Source organism: Dama dama, chromosome 18 (assembly GCF_033118175.1).
Source record: "Dama dama isolate Ldn47 chromosome 18, ASM3311817v1, whole genome shotgun sequence".
Taxonomy (NCBI): domain Eukaryota; kingdom Metazoa; phylum Chordata; class Mammalia; order Artiodactyla; family Cervidae; genus Dama; species Dama dama.
In genome coordinates, this window is record NC_083698.1 from 67,509,821 (window position 1) to 67,525,273 (window position 15,453).

General features: G+C 39.8%; 1 protein-coding gene and 1 long non-coding RNA gene across 25 annotated transcripts in view; one reads left to right on the top strand and one right to left on the bottom strand.

Annotated features, from left to right (window-relative positions):
* The window catches only part of SPMIP4 (sperm microtubule inner protein 4), a 41,918-nt gene extending 33,027 nt beyond the window's left edge, over positions 1–8,891 (top strand). For both annotated transcript variants that reach the window (XM_061165500.1, XM_061165501.1), the window contains 3 exons: positions 3,398–3,572; positions 3,870–3,961; positions 7,595–8,891. In XM_061165500.1, the coding sequence (XP_061021483.1) occupies positions 3,398–3,572; positions 3,870–3,961; positions 7,595–8,398 (1,071 nt within the window). In that variant the 3' untranslated portion in view covers positions 8,399–8,891. The remainder of the gene's footprint in view (positions 1–3,397; positions 3,573–3,869; positions 3,962–7,594) is intronic.
* LOC133072355 (uncharacterized) overlaps positions 1–15,453 on the bottom strand; it is a 446,833-nt gene that overhangs the window by 419,672 nt on the left and 11,708 nt on the right. The gene's annotated exons all lie outside the window — the stretch shown is intronic.

Consider the following 15,453-nt stretch of genomic DNA (forward strand, 5'->3'; position numbering starts at 1 on the left):
ACAGTATGGTACTGGCACAAAGACAGAAATATAGATCAATGGAACAGAATAGAAAGCCCAGAGTTTCATAGATTTTTATCAGCTCTGTTGGGAATGTAACAACCATTTATATAGCACTCCTCCTCTGAGAATATATTCCAAATTCTAAACAACTAACAAGGCTATGGTTTTTCCAGTAGTCATGTATGGATGTGAGAGTTGGACTATGAAGAAAGCTGAGTGCTGAAGAATTGATGCTTTTGAACTGTGGTGTTGGGGAAGACTCTTGAGAGCCCCTTGAACTGCAAGGAGATCCAACCAGTCCATCCTAAAGAAGATCAGTCCTGGGTGTTCATTGGAAGGACTGATGTTTAAGCTGAAACTCCAATACTTTGGCCACCTGATGCGAAGAGCTGACTCATTTGAAAAGACCCTGATGCTGGGAAGGATTGAGGGCAGGAGGAGAAGGGGATGACAGAGGATGAGATGGTTGGATGGCATCACCGACTCAATGGGCATGGGTTTGGGTAGACTCTGGCAGTTGGTGATAGACAGGGAGGCCTGTCATGCTGCGGTTCATGGGGTCACAAAGAGTCGTACACGACTGAGCAATTGAACTGAACTGAAACAACTAACATACTCCATTGTAGACTCAGAGTGTCTGCTGAGATGTTAACATCTCAGAAATTGGAATTTCTTTCTACTCTGTACTTACCTTCCATATTAGAGCCTAACTTTCACCTGTGAATAGTATATTCAAACTAAAGTGAAAGTGATAGTCACTCAGTAGCATCCAACTCTGTGATAGCCCGCCAGGCTCCTTTGTCCATGGAATTCTCCAGGCAAGAATACTGGAGTGGGTAGCCATTCCTTTCTCCATGGGATCTTCTTGAGCCTTGATCAAACCTGGGTTTGCAGGTTGATCTGCATGCATTACAGGCAGATTCTTTACCATCCAAGCCACCAGGAAGCCCCCATATTCAACCAATAAATACCTATTGAGTGAATGATCCCCCGCAATCCCTCTGTCACTGTTCTGGCAGTATTACATTACCTGACACACTAAAAACTGGCTAAGTCTCCACTCTGAAAAGTTTCCTGACCCTTTAAACTCTTCCCAAGATAACTCAGGCTACAATAAAATCTTACATTCCCTATTTTCTTCCTTTGTGCCTGTGATTGCATTTCAGTAGATCCCTGCTGTTAGATAGACCAAATTGTTGTTCTTCAGTCACTGTCATGTCCAACTCTTTGCGACCCCATGAACTGCAGCACCCCATGAACTGAAGACTTCCTTGTCCTTCACTCTCCCCTGGAGTATGTTCAAACTCATGTCCATTGAGTCGATGCCATCCAACTATCTCATCCTCTGTTGCCCCCTTCTCCTCCTGCTGTCAATCTTTCCCAGCATCAGAGTCTTTTCCAAAGAGTTGGCTCTTCGCATCAGGTGGCCAAAGTATTGAAGCTTCAGCATCAGTTCTTCCAGTTAGTATTTGGGGTTGGTGTCCTTTAGGATTGATTGGTTTGATCTCCTTGCAGTCCAAGGGACTCTCAAGAGTCTTCTCCAGCACCACAATTCAAAAGCATCAACTTTTTGGGCCAGATTAAGACACAGAATTAATCTTGCCCCTCAGAACAATATTTGAAATAAGCTGGCTTTGCAAATCATGATAAATAAATAAAGAGGTTTTATTTAGCCCGGGATAGGCAGGCCACATAATTGTGAAAGGTTTATAGAGCTGGTTATTTAATACTTCTTGAGACAGATTTTTTACCAAGTGGCTTTTATCATGACTACTGTAGGTATGTAAATAGGGTTCCCTCCAACCTTACAGTGTTGCGGTGAGCAGCACTGACCTTAGGCCCAGGAACTTTAGAATGCCCGTGCTTTATAAGGCCCAGCTCTGGCTAACTGTGCCCCTCCTTGTGGGGCAGAAAGTTTATGGGAACAAGAGGATGTGTCCATCTGAACCTGTACTCCCCAGTCTCTTGCCCCAGATTGATGCTGGACTGCACATTCCCTGACAAGTGGCTTTGAACCAGTTTCGGCCTTTACGGAGTCTCTTCCCCAGCTCCATCCTCCTAGGGGTTGACAGTGCTGCCAAGCTACTATATCCCTCTAGGCCAAACGGGTGGCCAAGAGGTGGCTGTGTGCTGGAAGGGGCGGTAATAGGTATATGGAACTTGAACTTAAGGGATAGGTACCCTCATATAAAAGGCACCTCATAGTTTGGGGTGGAAGTGGGGGTAAGAAAGTGAGGTAAGAAAGCAGTCAGGGGCCAGGGGCTAGCAGTTGGCTCTTTCTGAACCACCATGTCCCAGTGCAATACTTGGGACAGTCTAAAGACTTGCAATAGTCTAAGAAGTCTAAATTTGAACCTGGTCTTCCAGGTTGTTATGAAAGTATCTTATCAAGGTAGGAGAATGAAACATACTTATTTAACAGTTTATTTGCTTGATTTACAAATTGAACTATTTAGACTAATGGAATGTGGGCTCTCATTGTACTCAAATCCCAGGACCTGCAAATGTTAAGGGTGGGCCTGGCTGTAAGGACAAGTTCACAAGGTTCAAGCAACATTTATTCCACACTTCCCACCACCCCATCTCTGCCCCTGCTGTTCCTTTAGCCTCTCCATCTCTGCAGGCCACTCAAGGCCTACTTTCTGCGGTGTCACCTAAGATGGTCTCTTGTCTCCTCCCACCCTGTGCTTCCAGCACCACTTCCCTATTCAGCTGGAATCAATTTCTCCCTCCTCTGAACTTCCAAATTATTTTGTCTTAACTTCTCCTGTAGCGAAGAGTTGCTGTCCATCTTATAGTCATTTATGTTCACGCCTTATCTCCCCTTCTAGCCAATATACTCCTCAATGACAAGATTTGTTTCTGAGCCATCCATGTGTCTGCCACTACCTTACACATGTAGGTGCTCTGTAAATATGTATTGAAAATCATCAATCTGAGAAAAAGTAAGTAAACAAAAAGACAACAGTGAAACCCATTCATTCACTTTTATGTGCATATCTCCTTTTGAAAATATAAAACTCTATTTGTAAAGCAGTTATGTCTACAGAATGAAATTTTTATTTGCATTTGAGTGAGTTAGCCTTCATCGGAAATTCACAAATGGTATCATATAGTGTCATGTTAGGCAGGGAAGGAGAAGTAGGAGGCACACAATTTTGGCTGTACCTCAGAGTCCTTTATCTCTCTAATAAAATTTCATTGCATTTCTCTAAAATATACTTTTAGACGCCCTGCTAAAGTAAAGGAATTTTCAAAAAGACCTCCTTTGATAAAAATACTGTGTTTAACTCTAAATACAGTTTAGGTTACAGTTGCAGAATCTTAGTAATTAATGAAGGAAAAGTATTATGATCTTTTCTAACAGCAATGACCTTTTATACTCATTTTCTAGCTTCCTAAATGTGTTGAGAAAAACAAGCCAGTGTTCTACCCAAAACCACCTAAAACCTTCGCTCCTAACACTTCTTTAAACTCATGGGACCCTATTACTTCTCTAAGAGAAGTCAACATACAAAGAAATCTCGAGAGGTCCCACTGGATCACTTCATATAATCATGACTTTACAGGTATGAGTTCACTTTAATGAGTAAAAAGAACAAACTTAGAATATTTAACAAGTGCTATTACAGCTTTATCTTCTAATATTTCCCCCTGATTTCTTAATCTAAGTAGCAATAGGAATAAGGTGGGTGGTAAGTTCCTCTTAGAGGGTAATTAGAAAGTTAAGTTTGTTTTCATTTTTTATCATTTCTAATTATATTACAAAAGGGAACAGGTTAAGTGTTTCTATAAAAAAGGTATAAATTTACATAGCATTCTTCATTTACTTTAACAAAATAATAAGATGTGATGTTTCCATTAAGGTCTGGGGCCCATGAATCCCCTTGAACTGGATGATTACCATGAAAAGGAGGTAGCAGAGTTAACTGGACAGATAGGATTTGACCCAGAGCCTGTAAGTAATTGCAGTCAACTCTCAGTTATTTAGGGGGAAAGTATCTAGATTTGGGGGCTTCCCAGGTGGCTCAGTGGGTAAAGAATCCACCTGCAATGCAGGAGACGTGGGTGCAATCACTGTGTTAGGAAGATCGCCTGGAGGAGGGCATGGCAATCCACTCCAGTATTCTTGCCTGGGGAATGCTACTGAAAGAGGAGCCTGACAGGCTACAGTCCATACGGTCCCAAAGAGTCAGACACAACTGAAGTGACTGTGCACACATGCATGCACACATCTAGGTTTGGGCTCCTTCTTGCTTTACTCACTTTTTATTTGCTTCCTGAATATTAGTGACCAAGCCAGCAAAGGGAAAATTTAACTCAGTTCAGAAGTTAATTCTGAATTGATTCGAACTTGTCCACTATTTTGAAGAACAAGCAAGTTTTCTTATCTTCATCACATGGGTGCATGCTACGTCACTTCAGTTGTGTCCGACTTTTTGCGGCCCTATGGACTGCAGCCTGCCAGGCTCCTCTGTCTATGGGAGTCTCCAGGCAGGAACACTGGAGTGGGTTGCCATGCCCTCCGTCAGGGGACTTCCAGACCCAGGGATCAAACCCATGTCTCCTGATGTCTCCTGCACTGACAGGCAGGTTCTTTACCACTAGCGCTGGCTGTTAAGTCCTTTCTTCATCACAGTACTGGGTTATCTTTGTTTTATTTTGTTTTACAGATTTTCTACTATGCTACTGTTACTAAAATTTACAAAGGAATTGGTTTATGAACATTTACCTAGTAATAAATGTGATTCTTAATAAATTCTGTGAATCTTTGCATATTATATATCTTGCATATTTTCACTGCTTTTGAAGAAATAAAGGCTTCCTCCTGATATCCACAATAATTGAGAGTTGGCTGAATTACAAACAAAAGCCAATAAATTCTCTGCAAATAACAAGAGATTTCTTAATTGATTATGTGAAATGTCCTAAAAGAAATGATCAAGCCCTTTAGTGATAGAAGTTATAATCTCTTAGCTTAATTATGCAAGTGAAATAAAATGACCTAATAGGATACATTTATGTTGTTTTATTTGGACCTAAATTTTATCCTCTAAAACTCAGTTTTTTAAACAAGATTAATATTTCCAAAGATGTAGGTTGTGGAAAGACACCTAAAAAACAATGATAAGGTATTTCAACATGAACTCTTTTTAGACTGAATGAACACATTTACTTTATATACCTTCAGTATTTCTCAGGGTGATATAATAAATCATAACACTAGAAGTAGTTCCACAGACTAAGCCTTATCATTCACTAAAAGGTTTTTAATTTTCTCTATTTTTCACCTGTAACAAACATTCTCTAAGGCTAGAGAAGACTATACATATACTCTGACATCATCAGGTGTATTCAACAGCCGTCCAGATTTCCACAGATTTAAGCCTGTAGAGTCCAGCCCCTCAAGAAGCAGCTTTAAAATTTTTACAAGGAAATACATGTACAGTTATACAAAGGATGTTTGTCAAGTATATTATATGCAGAATTATCATACAACTAAATCAACACCTAAATTTTTTATTAATAACAAGATAAAATATGCCTAAAATAGTTGGAAGTTTAAAAGAAACTTTCAGTGAATCTTGCTGGTTTCTAATTGAAACATAAATAATGGAGTCTGAGAAGGCATGTTTTACTGGTGATAAATATGTATATGAAATATTTTGTTGTAAAATAAAGTAAAGGTACTAAAGTCTGCTTCTTGCATATAAGGATACCATCAAAGTAAGATATATACTTTTTTGTTTATGATAAACTTAACAGTGTATTTCAAAGAAATTTTTTTCTTGTTTTCATAGTATCTACTCAAACCTGACTAGCTAAAGGAAATAACAAATTTGTTGATAACAGTATGGAAACTCTTCCAACTATGAACAGATTAGGTTTCAAAAAGCTGTTCCCAAGTCCTTTTTTTTTTCTAATTCCAAACTAGTTATATTTTCACCATTCTTATTTTTATCTTTGCTATCAATTCCATCATTGTCACACATTCATTTGTTTTTAGTTTTCTTTCTTAAACATATTATAAAAATGTTCAAATGTTCAATGTTAACATACAGAAAAGTCTAAATAATTTTACAGTTAAGGCATGTATACCCATGGTCTAGATTGTACCGTAGCATTTTACTATACTTATTTTATCACACATCTATCTTGCCATCACTCCAAACATCGATAAATTTACTTTATTTTTTCTGCATTTCAGTGTAAATCACAGATTTACACTTCATCCTAAACATTCAGCATGTGTGTATATGTGTGCATGTGTGCTCAGTCGACTTTTGGGGACCCCACGGGCTATAGCCTGCCAGACTCCTCTGTCCATGGGACTTTTCCAGGCAAGAGCACTGGAGTGGGTCACCATGCCCTTCTCCAGGGGATCTTCTTGACCCAGGGATCAAACTCGAGTCTCCTTCTGCATTGCAGGCAGATTCTTTACCGCTGAGCCAACGGGGAACCTAAAAAATGCATACCATTAATTGGACTTAAATTAGTTTTTTCTTTTAAGGTGATAGTTCAGTTGGTAAAGAATCCTCCTGCAATGCAGGACACCCCGGTTCAACTCCTGGGTTGGAAAGATCCAATGGAGAGGGGATCGGCTACCCACTCCAGTATTCTGGCCTGGAGAATTCCATGGACTGTATAGGGGTCACATAGAGTCGGACACAACTCAGTGACTTTCACTTCACTTCACATACATTCATTACAATTACACAAACATTAAGTGTACATTCAATAAGTTTTGACTAATGCATACATCTTTGTAACCCAAACCTCTATCAATATATTCAACATTACCATCCTCCCAGAAAGTCCCCTCATGCCCCTTCCAAGTCAACTCCTCCCTCTTCCTCTTACCCCTCCCCCCAGTCATATATCTATTAATAACCCCTTAAACACACTCATTGCTTTTGCGGTTACCAGACATGATTAAGTTCACAATATCTGTCAAACATCTCAAAAGAGAAGCACAGCTATGACAAACCCCTGTCAGACCAGTGTTTCTCCAAGCATAGCATATCACTGGCCTTAGCATCACTCAAGATGCTTATTAAGAAAGATTCCTAAGCCCTACTGCAGACCCTCTGCATCACAATCTCAGAGGACCAAGCTTGGGAATCTTATTTTCTGCTAACTCCAAAGCTGATTCTGATACAACCAACCAAGGTTTAAAAACCCTTGCCTGAGTCTAATAAAGAAGGCTTTGGCTGAGATTTAAATAATTGCACGTAACTTTTAACATCATCTGTTGGTGACAGACATCATCATAAAATATGACCTGTTTTATTCCAATAAGTTCTTTTATATCTTGGAAAGTCTGAAAACAAAGAGTTCCTACATGGAAAAATTTCTCTATAGCCAAGTAAAAATGTGCCCTTTACTTATAAAAACATGTGTTTATTAGGACCCAAATTTCAATGTCTTGAAATAAATATCAGTAAACATTTCAGTGTTGACTCCAACCCGTCCTGTGTTTGCTCAGACAGTGAAAATTGGTATGAATTTTGACCTGCCATTTGTGGCAATATCCTGACAATGCTAGATCTATTAATTAGTTGATTTTCTCTTTTTTATCCTACCACCACAGCAAGAAAAATTCCATCCTGCCTTAAGGCCCACCAGACCCTTGGAAGGACGAATTGCCCGACTGATTCAGAACCGACGTCCTCTGGAGGCTACTCTTGAGCAAAGACCGCCTTCCTGTCCAGACTGTACCCCTCGAGTTCTGTGTACTTTTCATACCTTTGTGCCCAGTTCTACAGAAATGATGGCTCTGAGTGATAACATACCTGCAGGTGTGACACATAAAAACCACGAGATTGAAGAAAAGATTAAGGAAGAACAAAGCTTGCTATCTACCTATGCACTCCCATCCCGTTACCCAACAAAAGATCTGGCTAATACTTACGACATAAAACCATTTCCAAAAATCACAGATACTAAAAAGACCGAAGATTTGTACTGGAGACAGCTGTCATTAAAACCCCAACTTATACCTTACTGTAACCCAGATCATTACATTCCCTATGAACATTTAAATCAGTATAATGTGTACCAAAACCCTGTTAGCCTTAGTAAGCCTGATATTTTACAAAGTAAACCAGACTTGAAAACTTTTGATTTTGAACACTTTTTAAGTAAGCCAGAACAGTTGACCTTGAATATGGAGGATGATGAAGAAACAAAACCTATCCTAGGTTGGATTCCTAGAGCTGGAGTGGCCAAACCTCAAACGGACCTGCTGGAGCTTAAGAACGCTTTTTCAAAAACTGGTGCACAAAAACGTTTCCATTCATCGGTTCTAGAAGACTATAAAGACCTGAGGGATAAAGAGCACTCGGGGAAGAGACACCAATTCTATGGCCATAATTCCTATTATTTCTATAATTGAGCTATTCATCCTTCCCTTCAAAACCCAGCTTCTTGCAAGAAAAGAAAAAATATAACAGAATTTCTTCCTCATTGCTGGATTCTGTTTTCTGGAGAAGCCATAATGAGCTTGTTAATGAAGTTTATGTTTTCAGGTATTTAAGTTAGGGTCTGGTCAGAAGAACCCAGAAAAGGTGATGTTCTGTCTTCTTCAAAAGTTTAACAATTTGGCAATAAAATAGAACCAGAAAAATTTATAGTCTTTAATCTCATTTTCAAATAATATGCCAAGGAATTTTTCCAAAATCATAATAAACAATGTGTATGACAAAATTTTACAAAAAATTTTGAAAAAAACTCAAATTCCTGATAATTGACAAATGTCTATACGAACTATAGTAGTACCTTAATAAAATAAATATATGGTCACTGTTCCTATAGGTAAATGTTTGTATACAATAACACTGGGTACAAGGACAAAATTCAAAAGCTCAGTTAACTGAGGGACTGACAACTCTACAAACTAAATTACCTTAATAAATATGTGGGCCCTGTTCCTTTATGTAAACACATGGACAAAATAAGTTAGTAGAAAAGACAAAATTCAAAATGCTCTGCATGCACACACGTTCTAAGTTGGATGTTTCTTTTCCTTTCACCTTCTGATAGAGAAACATATCCATTTCTTTTATGAAGAAAAAATGATTTTATTGCAAAGATCCAGAAATGGTTTTAATTAGTAACTGAGGAACTCTGTGGCAAGAAAGGATGGTGTCTTAGTCTGTTTGGGCTGCTATGACAAAATACCACAAACTAGGTGGCTTATATAAGCAACAAACATTATTCTCACAGTTCTGGAGGTGGGGAAGTCCAGGTCATGGCACTGGCTGGTTTGGGGTCTGGTGAGGCTCTGCTTCCTCACTGACCACCATTTTCTCACCACAGCATCACTTGATAAAAGCAAGGGATCTCTCTGGGCTTCTTTTCAGGGCACTAATCCCATTCATGAAGGTTCTGCCTTCATGAACTAAAGTGAAAGTCGTTGAGTCGTGTCCAACTCTTTGCAACCCCATGGACTATACAGTCCGTGGAATTCTCCAGGCCAGAACTGGAATGGGTAGCCTTTCCCTTCTCCAGGGGATCTTCCCAACCCAGGGATTGAACCCAGGTCTCCTGCATTGCAGGCAGATTCTTTACCAGTTGGGCCACCAGGGAAGACCAAGAATACTGGAGAGGGTAGCCTATTCCTTCTCAATTGGATCTTTCCAACCCAGGAATTGAATTGGGGTCTCCTGTATTACAGGCAGAAACTAATCACTTCCCAAAGACTCCCACCTCCTAATAATCTTGGGGGTTAGGATTTCAATATATAAATTTTCAGGGAGGGGGACACAAACATTCAGACCATAGCAGATGGCTTGATATCTATTATTCTAAAGCCAAATATCATGATTTTTAGAAGGTGTCCACCAAGAGTTTATATGACTGCTAAATGGAATCAACTCATTTATTGATAATATGACAAGAGGTACATTTTAGACAGTTTACTCATGAGGGATTAGACAGAAAGCTCATGAGGGATTTCTGACTTTTTTTGAGATTTAATATTTGTTTTTGTTTCATGACCAATATGTCATTTGATTACACCCTCTTTAAAACTATTCTGGGCTAAAATTAGGGAATTTTTTCCCAATTTTATTCTGTAGCATAGTTATATTCATTACATTAGGTACTGTGAGAAGCAAAAAGTCACATGGTAAAATAACGTTGGGGAAAACTCAGGGCAAGAAAGTCAATCACATGACTTAAGCACAAGATTCTCCGTATCTTCTGACATGTAAACATATTGCGGTATGCCTAAGGTGAGGGGGATGGGCTTCCCTGGTGGCTCAGTGATAAAGAATCCATTTGCCAATGCAGGTTTGATCCCTAATCCGGGAAGATCCCCTGGAGAAGGAAAGGGCACCCCACTCCAGTATTCTTGCCTGGTAAATCTCATGGACTGAGGAGCCTGGTGGGCTATACAGTCCATGGGGTCACGAAGAGTCAGACATGACTTAGTGACTGAACAGCAAGGCAAAGAAGTTGGGGTGGGGGGTGGGGGTGGGATTGGATCTAGATAGGCCAAATGAGGACCAAAATGAGGACAACCACACAGTGACTCTGGAGTTTGCTCTTCAGTTACTCTATTGACTTCTGGTTTCCATTGTTGCTATTGAGAGATGTGATGTATATCTATTTGAAATTTTCTTAAGTAGATAATCTCTCTTTTACATCTATTTTAAATACTTCTTTTTGTCTAGAGAGTTCTGATGATCCATCACCAGGTCTTACTGCTGATTTTGTTTATCCTGTTTGCATTCATGTGCTTCCTGAATTTGAGATTCATGTCTTATATCAGTCTTGGAAAATCCTCAGATTTATATTTTCAAACACAGGCCTCTCCCTAGTTTTCTCCATTTTAGTCTTCTGAAACTCTAAATAGACCTCCTTCTACCATCTTTCTTATGTCTTAACTTCTCTAATTTCTCTTTTATATATTCTACCATTTGTTCTCTAAATTACATTTAGTAATTTCTTTGTATCTCCCTTCCATTTCATTAATTCTTTCATTTGTACCTTTTTTTTAAACCTGTTTTTAAAATGTGCTTTGTGGCCCCATCTTTTGAGTTTTTAATGTAGGATGATTGGCCATATTTACTCTGTGTGTATGTGTGTGCGCACGCGCGCTAAGTCACTTCAGTCATGTCTGACTCTTTGCAACCCCATGGACTGGAGCCTGCCAGGCTGTTCATGGGATTTTTCAGGCACAAATACTGGAATGGGTTGCCATGCCCTCCTCCAGGGGATCTTCCAGACCCAAGGATCGAACCCAAGTCTGCATCTCCTGCATTGCCAGGTGGATTCTTTACCACTGAGGCACTGGGGAAGCCCATATACATATTTTATATATTTTTAAAAATTAATCTATAATCCAGTCACTAAAATATCAACAACTCACATGCTATGTTCCTCCTCTTTCCATTTCCCAGCCTGTCCTCTCAGAATCACAGTAGGCATTATCCTTTCCTTTAGGTATAGCTATGGCTTTGTCTTTCTTGTCCTTGAATTTTGTATAAAGCTCACCCAATATATGAAGTTTATTTCAGTGACTTTAACTTTCATTTACAGAAATTATTTTTGTCTCTTTTTAAAATCTGCCACATTATTTTTGATAGTTCCTTGTTTGTTGCACATGTTTTTGTTTCCTTCTTTATCTAAATGTTTTCAAATATCATTTCACATTATATATTGTAAAAGTAAATAAAATTTATTTTCTCTATTTATAAAGGAAAAAGTGGAGAAGGAAATGGCAACCCACTTCTGTATTCTTGCCTGGAGAATTCCATGGCCTGTGCCCGGCAGGCTACAACCCAGGGTCCCAAGAATCAGACATGACTGAAGTGACTAACACATAAAGGAAAAACAGAACTTTCTCCCACCTTCTAGGAGGAAGGAGGAAAATCTAAACCACCTAAATCTTCACACTAACCATCTGGAATGTAAATAGGTCTCTCAAAAAATGTAAACACCTAGGTAGATAGAGCTTCACTTTGGGAGCTTAATGCAGGTGTGACCATTTATTTCTCAGGAAAAGAAAAGTTTTATTTTTCTTTTGGACGAGGACAACTCATTAAACAAATGGCTACCACAATTCCCAAGTGAACTTAGGGTGAAATAATGTGAAAAAATAAAAACTTAACTAAGAAGGATCTGGCCACAAACCATGATGTCAAGTCCTCCTGTGGAAAACAGGTTACCATTAATCCAAATGATAAGTGACAATAGTGCTGTCAAATGGAAAATAGGGCACTACTGATCCTAAAGCCTCATCTTATATGCTAGCTAAAAACAGCATGAGATAAAAGGATTATAATTAGTTTAGTATAAATTGTGTGAGGTCTTATTTTGATTTGGTAGTTTCTTCTAGATTACCTATATACAGCTATTTTATATTGTGCTTATTCAGTAATAAATGCATTTGCTTTCTTTCCATAGTGATATGAGGTCCCTCTTTTTCAGTAATGTTTTTACTTCTCCAACACTATCTAATAATTCCAACTGGCCCTTTGTGACTATAATTTTGCTCTTTGTTGGTTTTCATTATTATCTCATCACAGCATTTCTTAAATATGGAACCTGGGTTGATTGAGATATTTCTCTAGAGATTTGAGTGTTTTTGCCAGACACCAGAACACATCACCTATCTACAATTACTTTGTTCATTTTTCTGCTAGAGGTTCCTTAGGCCGTGCAGGTAAAATAAATCAAACCTTAAACCTCCATGTGGGCAGACCTGTGGTTATGAATTATCAGAGGATACTTTTTCCTCCCATCCAGTACCCAAGACCAAGCCAGACAAGACTAATTTGGTTCTTCCCTTTGCCAATGAGCAGACTATTTTATCCTTTAGATTGAAGTGTTTCAGCATTATGCAGGGGCCTCAACCAACCGAGACCCCTCCCTACTCCACTACTCTTCTTTTGTATGAGCTTTACTTCCATTCTGCAGTTGTTTAGTGGCTACGCCGTGTCCAAATCTTTTACAACCTGGACTGTAGCCTTCCAGGGTCCTCTGTCCATGGGATTTCCCAGGCATGAATACTGGAGTGGGTTGCCATTTCCTTCTCCAGAGGATCTTCCCAACCCAGGGATCAAACCCACAACTTCTCCATTGAAGGAGCCACCAGATGCTGAGCCACCAGAGATGCCCTTAAAGCCTAAGGCTCTTTCACTTCAGCAATGGGTGTCTCTAGAGTCAACTTATGCTTATCACAGTTTTCAGTTCTTGCTGCCTGCCTCACCCCTGCCTCCAACTAGACTTCTTTTCCCTCATTTCTTGCAACGTCATTAGATGTTTTGGTTTGAGGGGGTGGCATTTTACTAGATTTCTTTCTTATCATGAACATTAAAAATGTATATATCACCCATTGTGCTGCTGGAAGGAGAAATCTAAGGCATTTGTTATATAATAGTTATACCCCTTACCAGCCACTACAATAGGAAAAGATGGAGATAGAACAGATATACAAATATGGAACTGGGCAACTTGTAGAACAGTAATGTTCTCAACTAATTCTCTCTGGTATCTTGAATGCATGGTAAGCACTATGAATCTCTTTAGAACCTGAATACATGGATATTAAGCACAACTGTTATAGTATCTACTAAAGGAATGTGCCAAGTGTTCATTTTTGCTCTTGTTCGCGTTCTCATTTTCCTTCTACTTTCATTTACAACAGTCTTTATCCCCAATTTCCTTAGGTAAAGGTGTTAAGGACTTCTGATTTTCTATTCTCCCCCTCATGGAAATAAATTTGAAATGTCAATCAATCACTAGGCCCCTTGATGTATTGCTAATTCTGCATGGCCTGCAGCACCAGCACAATGTTGCTACTCTGTTCAGTCAACTGAACAAAGACTAGTAACTTCTGATACCACAAACACAGAAGATTTGAATTAGGACAAATACCCATTTAAAGCCCGAGTATTCCTTGAAGAGATATGGGTGGCAACATTAGGACTTGGCTTCAAACATATGGACTGAATTTGCAAGGTGTTAACTGAGCCCGGTTTTTCAAAAACTTGGGTAGCTAGTCAAATGAGCCACTTCAGTATTACAGTTAAAACACTATCTTGGTCCACTCCAAAAGCCACAAAAGTTCTTGAATATTCAAGTGTTGTGATTTCTTCTCTGTTTTACAGTACACTTTTGTGGCAGCAGTGTGTGAGATCAGAGACAAGAAAATGGGAAATCAGGACACAGAAAACAATAATCTATTCGTATAAGGAGATAGATGATCTGGAGAAGAAATTATAGGACCAGTTTAAGAGGGGTCTGAGGTAATCCAGGTTAACCTACTACCTTCTATTGCTTGGGGTTTCCAAGACAGCTCAGTGGTAGAGAAACTGCCCGCCAAGAAGGAGGGGTTCAGTGAATGGGTGGGGAAGATCCTCTGGAGGAGGAAAAGGCAACCCACTCCAGTAATCTTGCCTGAGAAATCCCATGGACAGAGATGCCTGGCGGGCGACAGTCCATGTGGTCCCAAAAGAGTCCCACGCACCTGAGCAACAAAACAACAACAATCTATTGCTTAATTGAAGGGAGGAGGAAGGGTGCTACAACATTAGCTCCGCCAGAGAAAAAGTCCTCACTGATTTACTCCACCGTCCTAGACAGTGCCTGGCAAACAGTATGTATTCAATAAACACTGGACTGAATGAATACAGCACCGTCTGACAGGATATGGGAAAGGAGGAAAAATTCAAACTCGGGGGCTGAATTTGAAGGACAGGAGTCGAGAAAATTTCCCAGTAACAAAACTGGGCATGTCTTCAATGAGAGCTTGTGGTGGAGGAAAAGTATGACTACTGGAAGCTGCAGTGATTAAACCTGTTTGTTTGTTTGTTTGTTTGTTTGTTTTTTGGTTGGTTTTGGCCATGCCGTGCAGGCATGTAGGATTTTAGTCCTCCCAACAGGGATCCAACCGCAGTCCCGGCGTTGGAAGCGCGGAGTCTTAACTTCTGTACTGCCAGAAGTCCCTTGCATTTCTAACGACTCCAACCACATCAGCTTGCTTGAACATGAGCTTCACCTAGGTTAGATGGAATGCAAATCCTCTATAGAGTTCCAAAGATTCGCTAGCCATCTAAAAATGTTTCTTTCTGGATGCTGGTCGCACACACCCCTTGCTCTTTTTGCACACAAACGCGAGAAGCACGTGTAGAAAAGCAGATGGTAAAAAAAGAAGCCAGCAGGTGAGGGGCCCGAACTATAATCCAGTCTCTGCCTCAACTGCAGCAGCTGCCCTAGTCTTCAGGGCTCCATCAAGGGACGATTTGGAAGAAGATAACTTAAAATTACAGCGGATAGGCAAAACAAGAACAAGGTCAGGAGCTCGTGTCCAACTCTTCCTGGTTGCGGGCTATTTCTGTTGGGTGCAGCTGGCGCCAGCGGCGGAAATACGACCGAGTCTGGGTAAAGGTCTCCAGCTGAAGGGATGACAGCCAAGAGACCTCTGGTGTGTCCAAATCGATC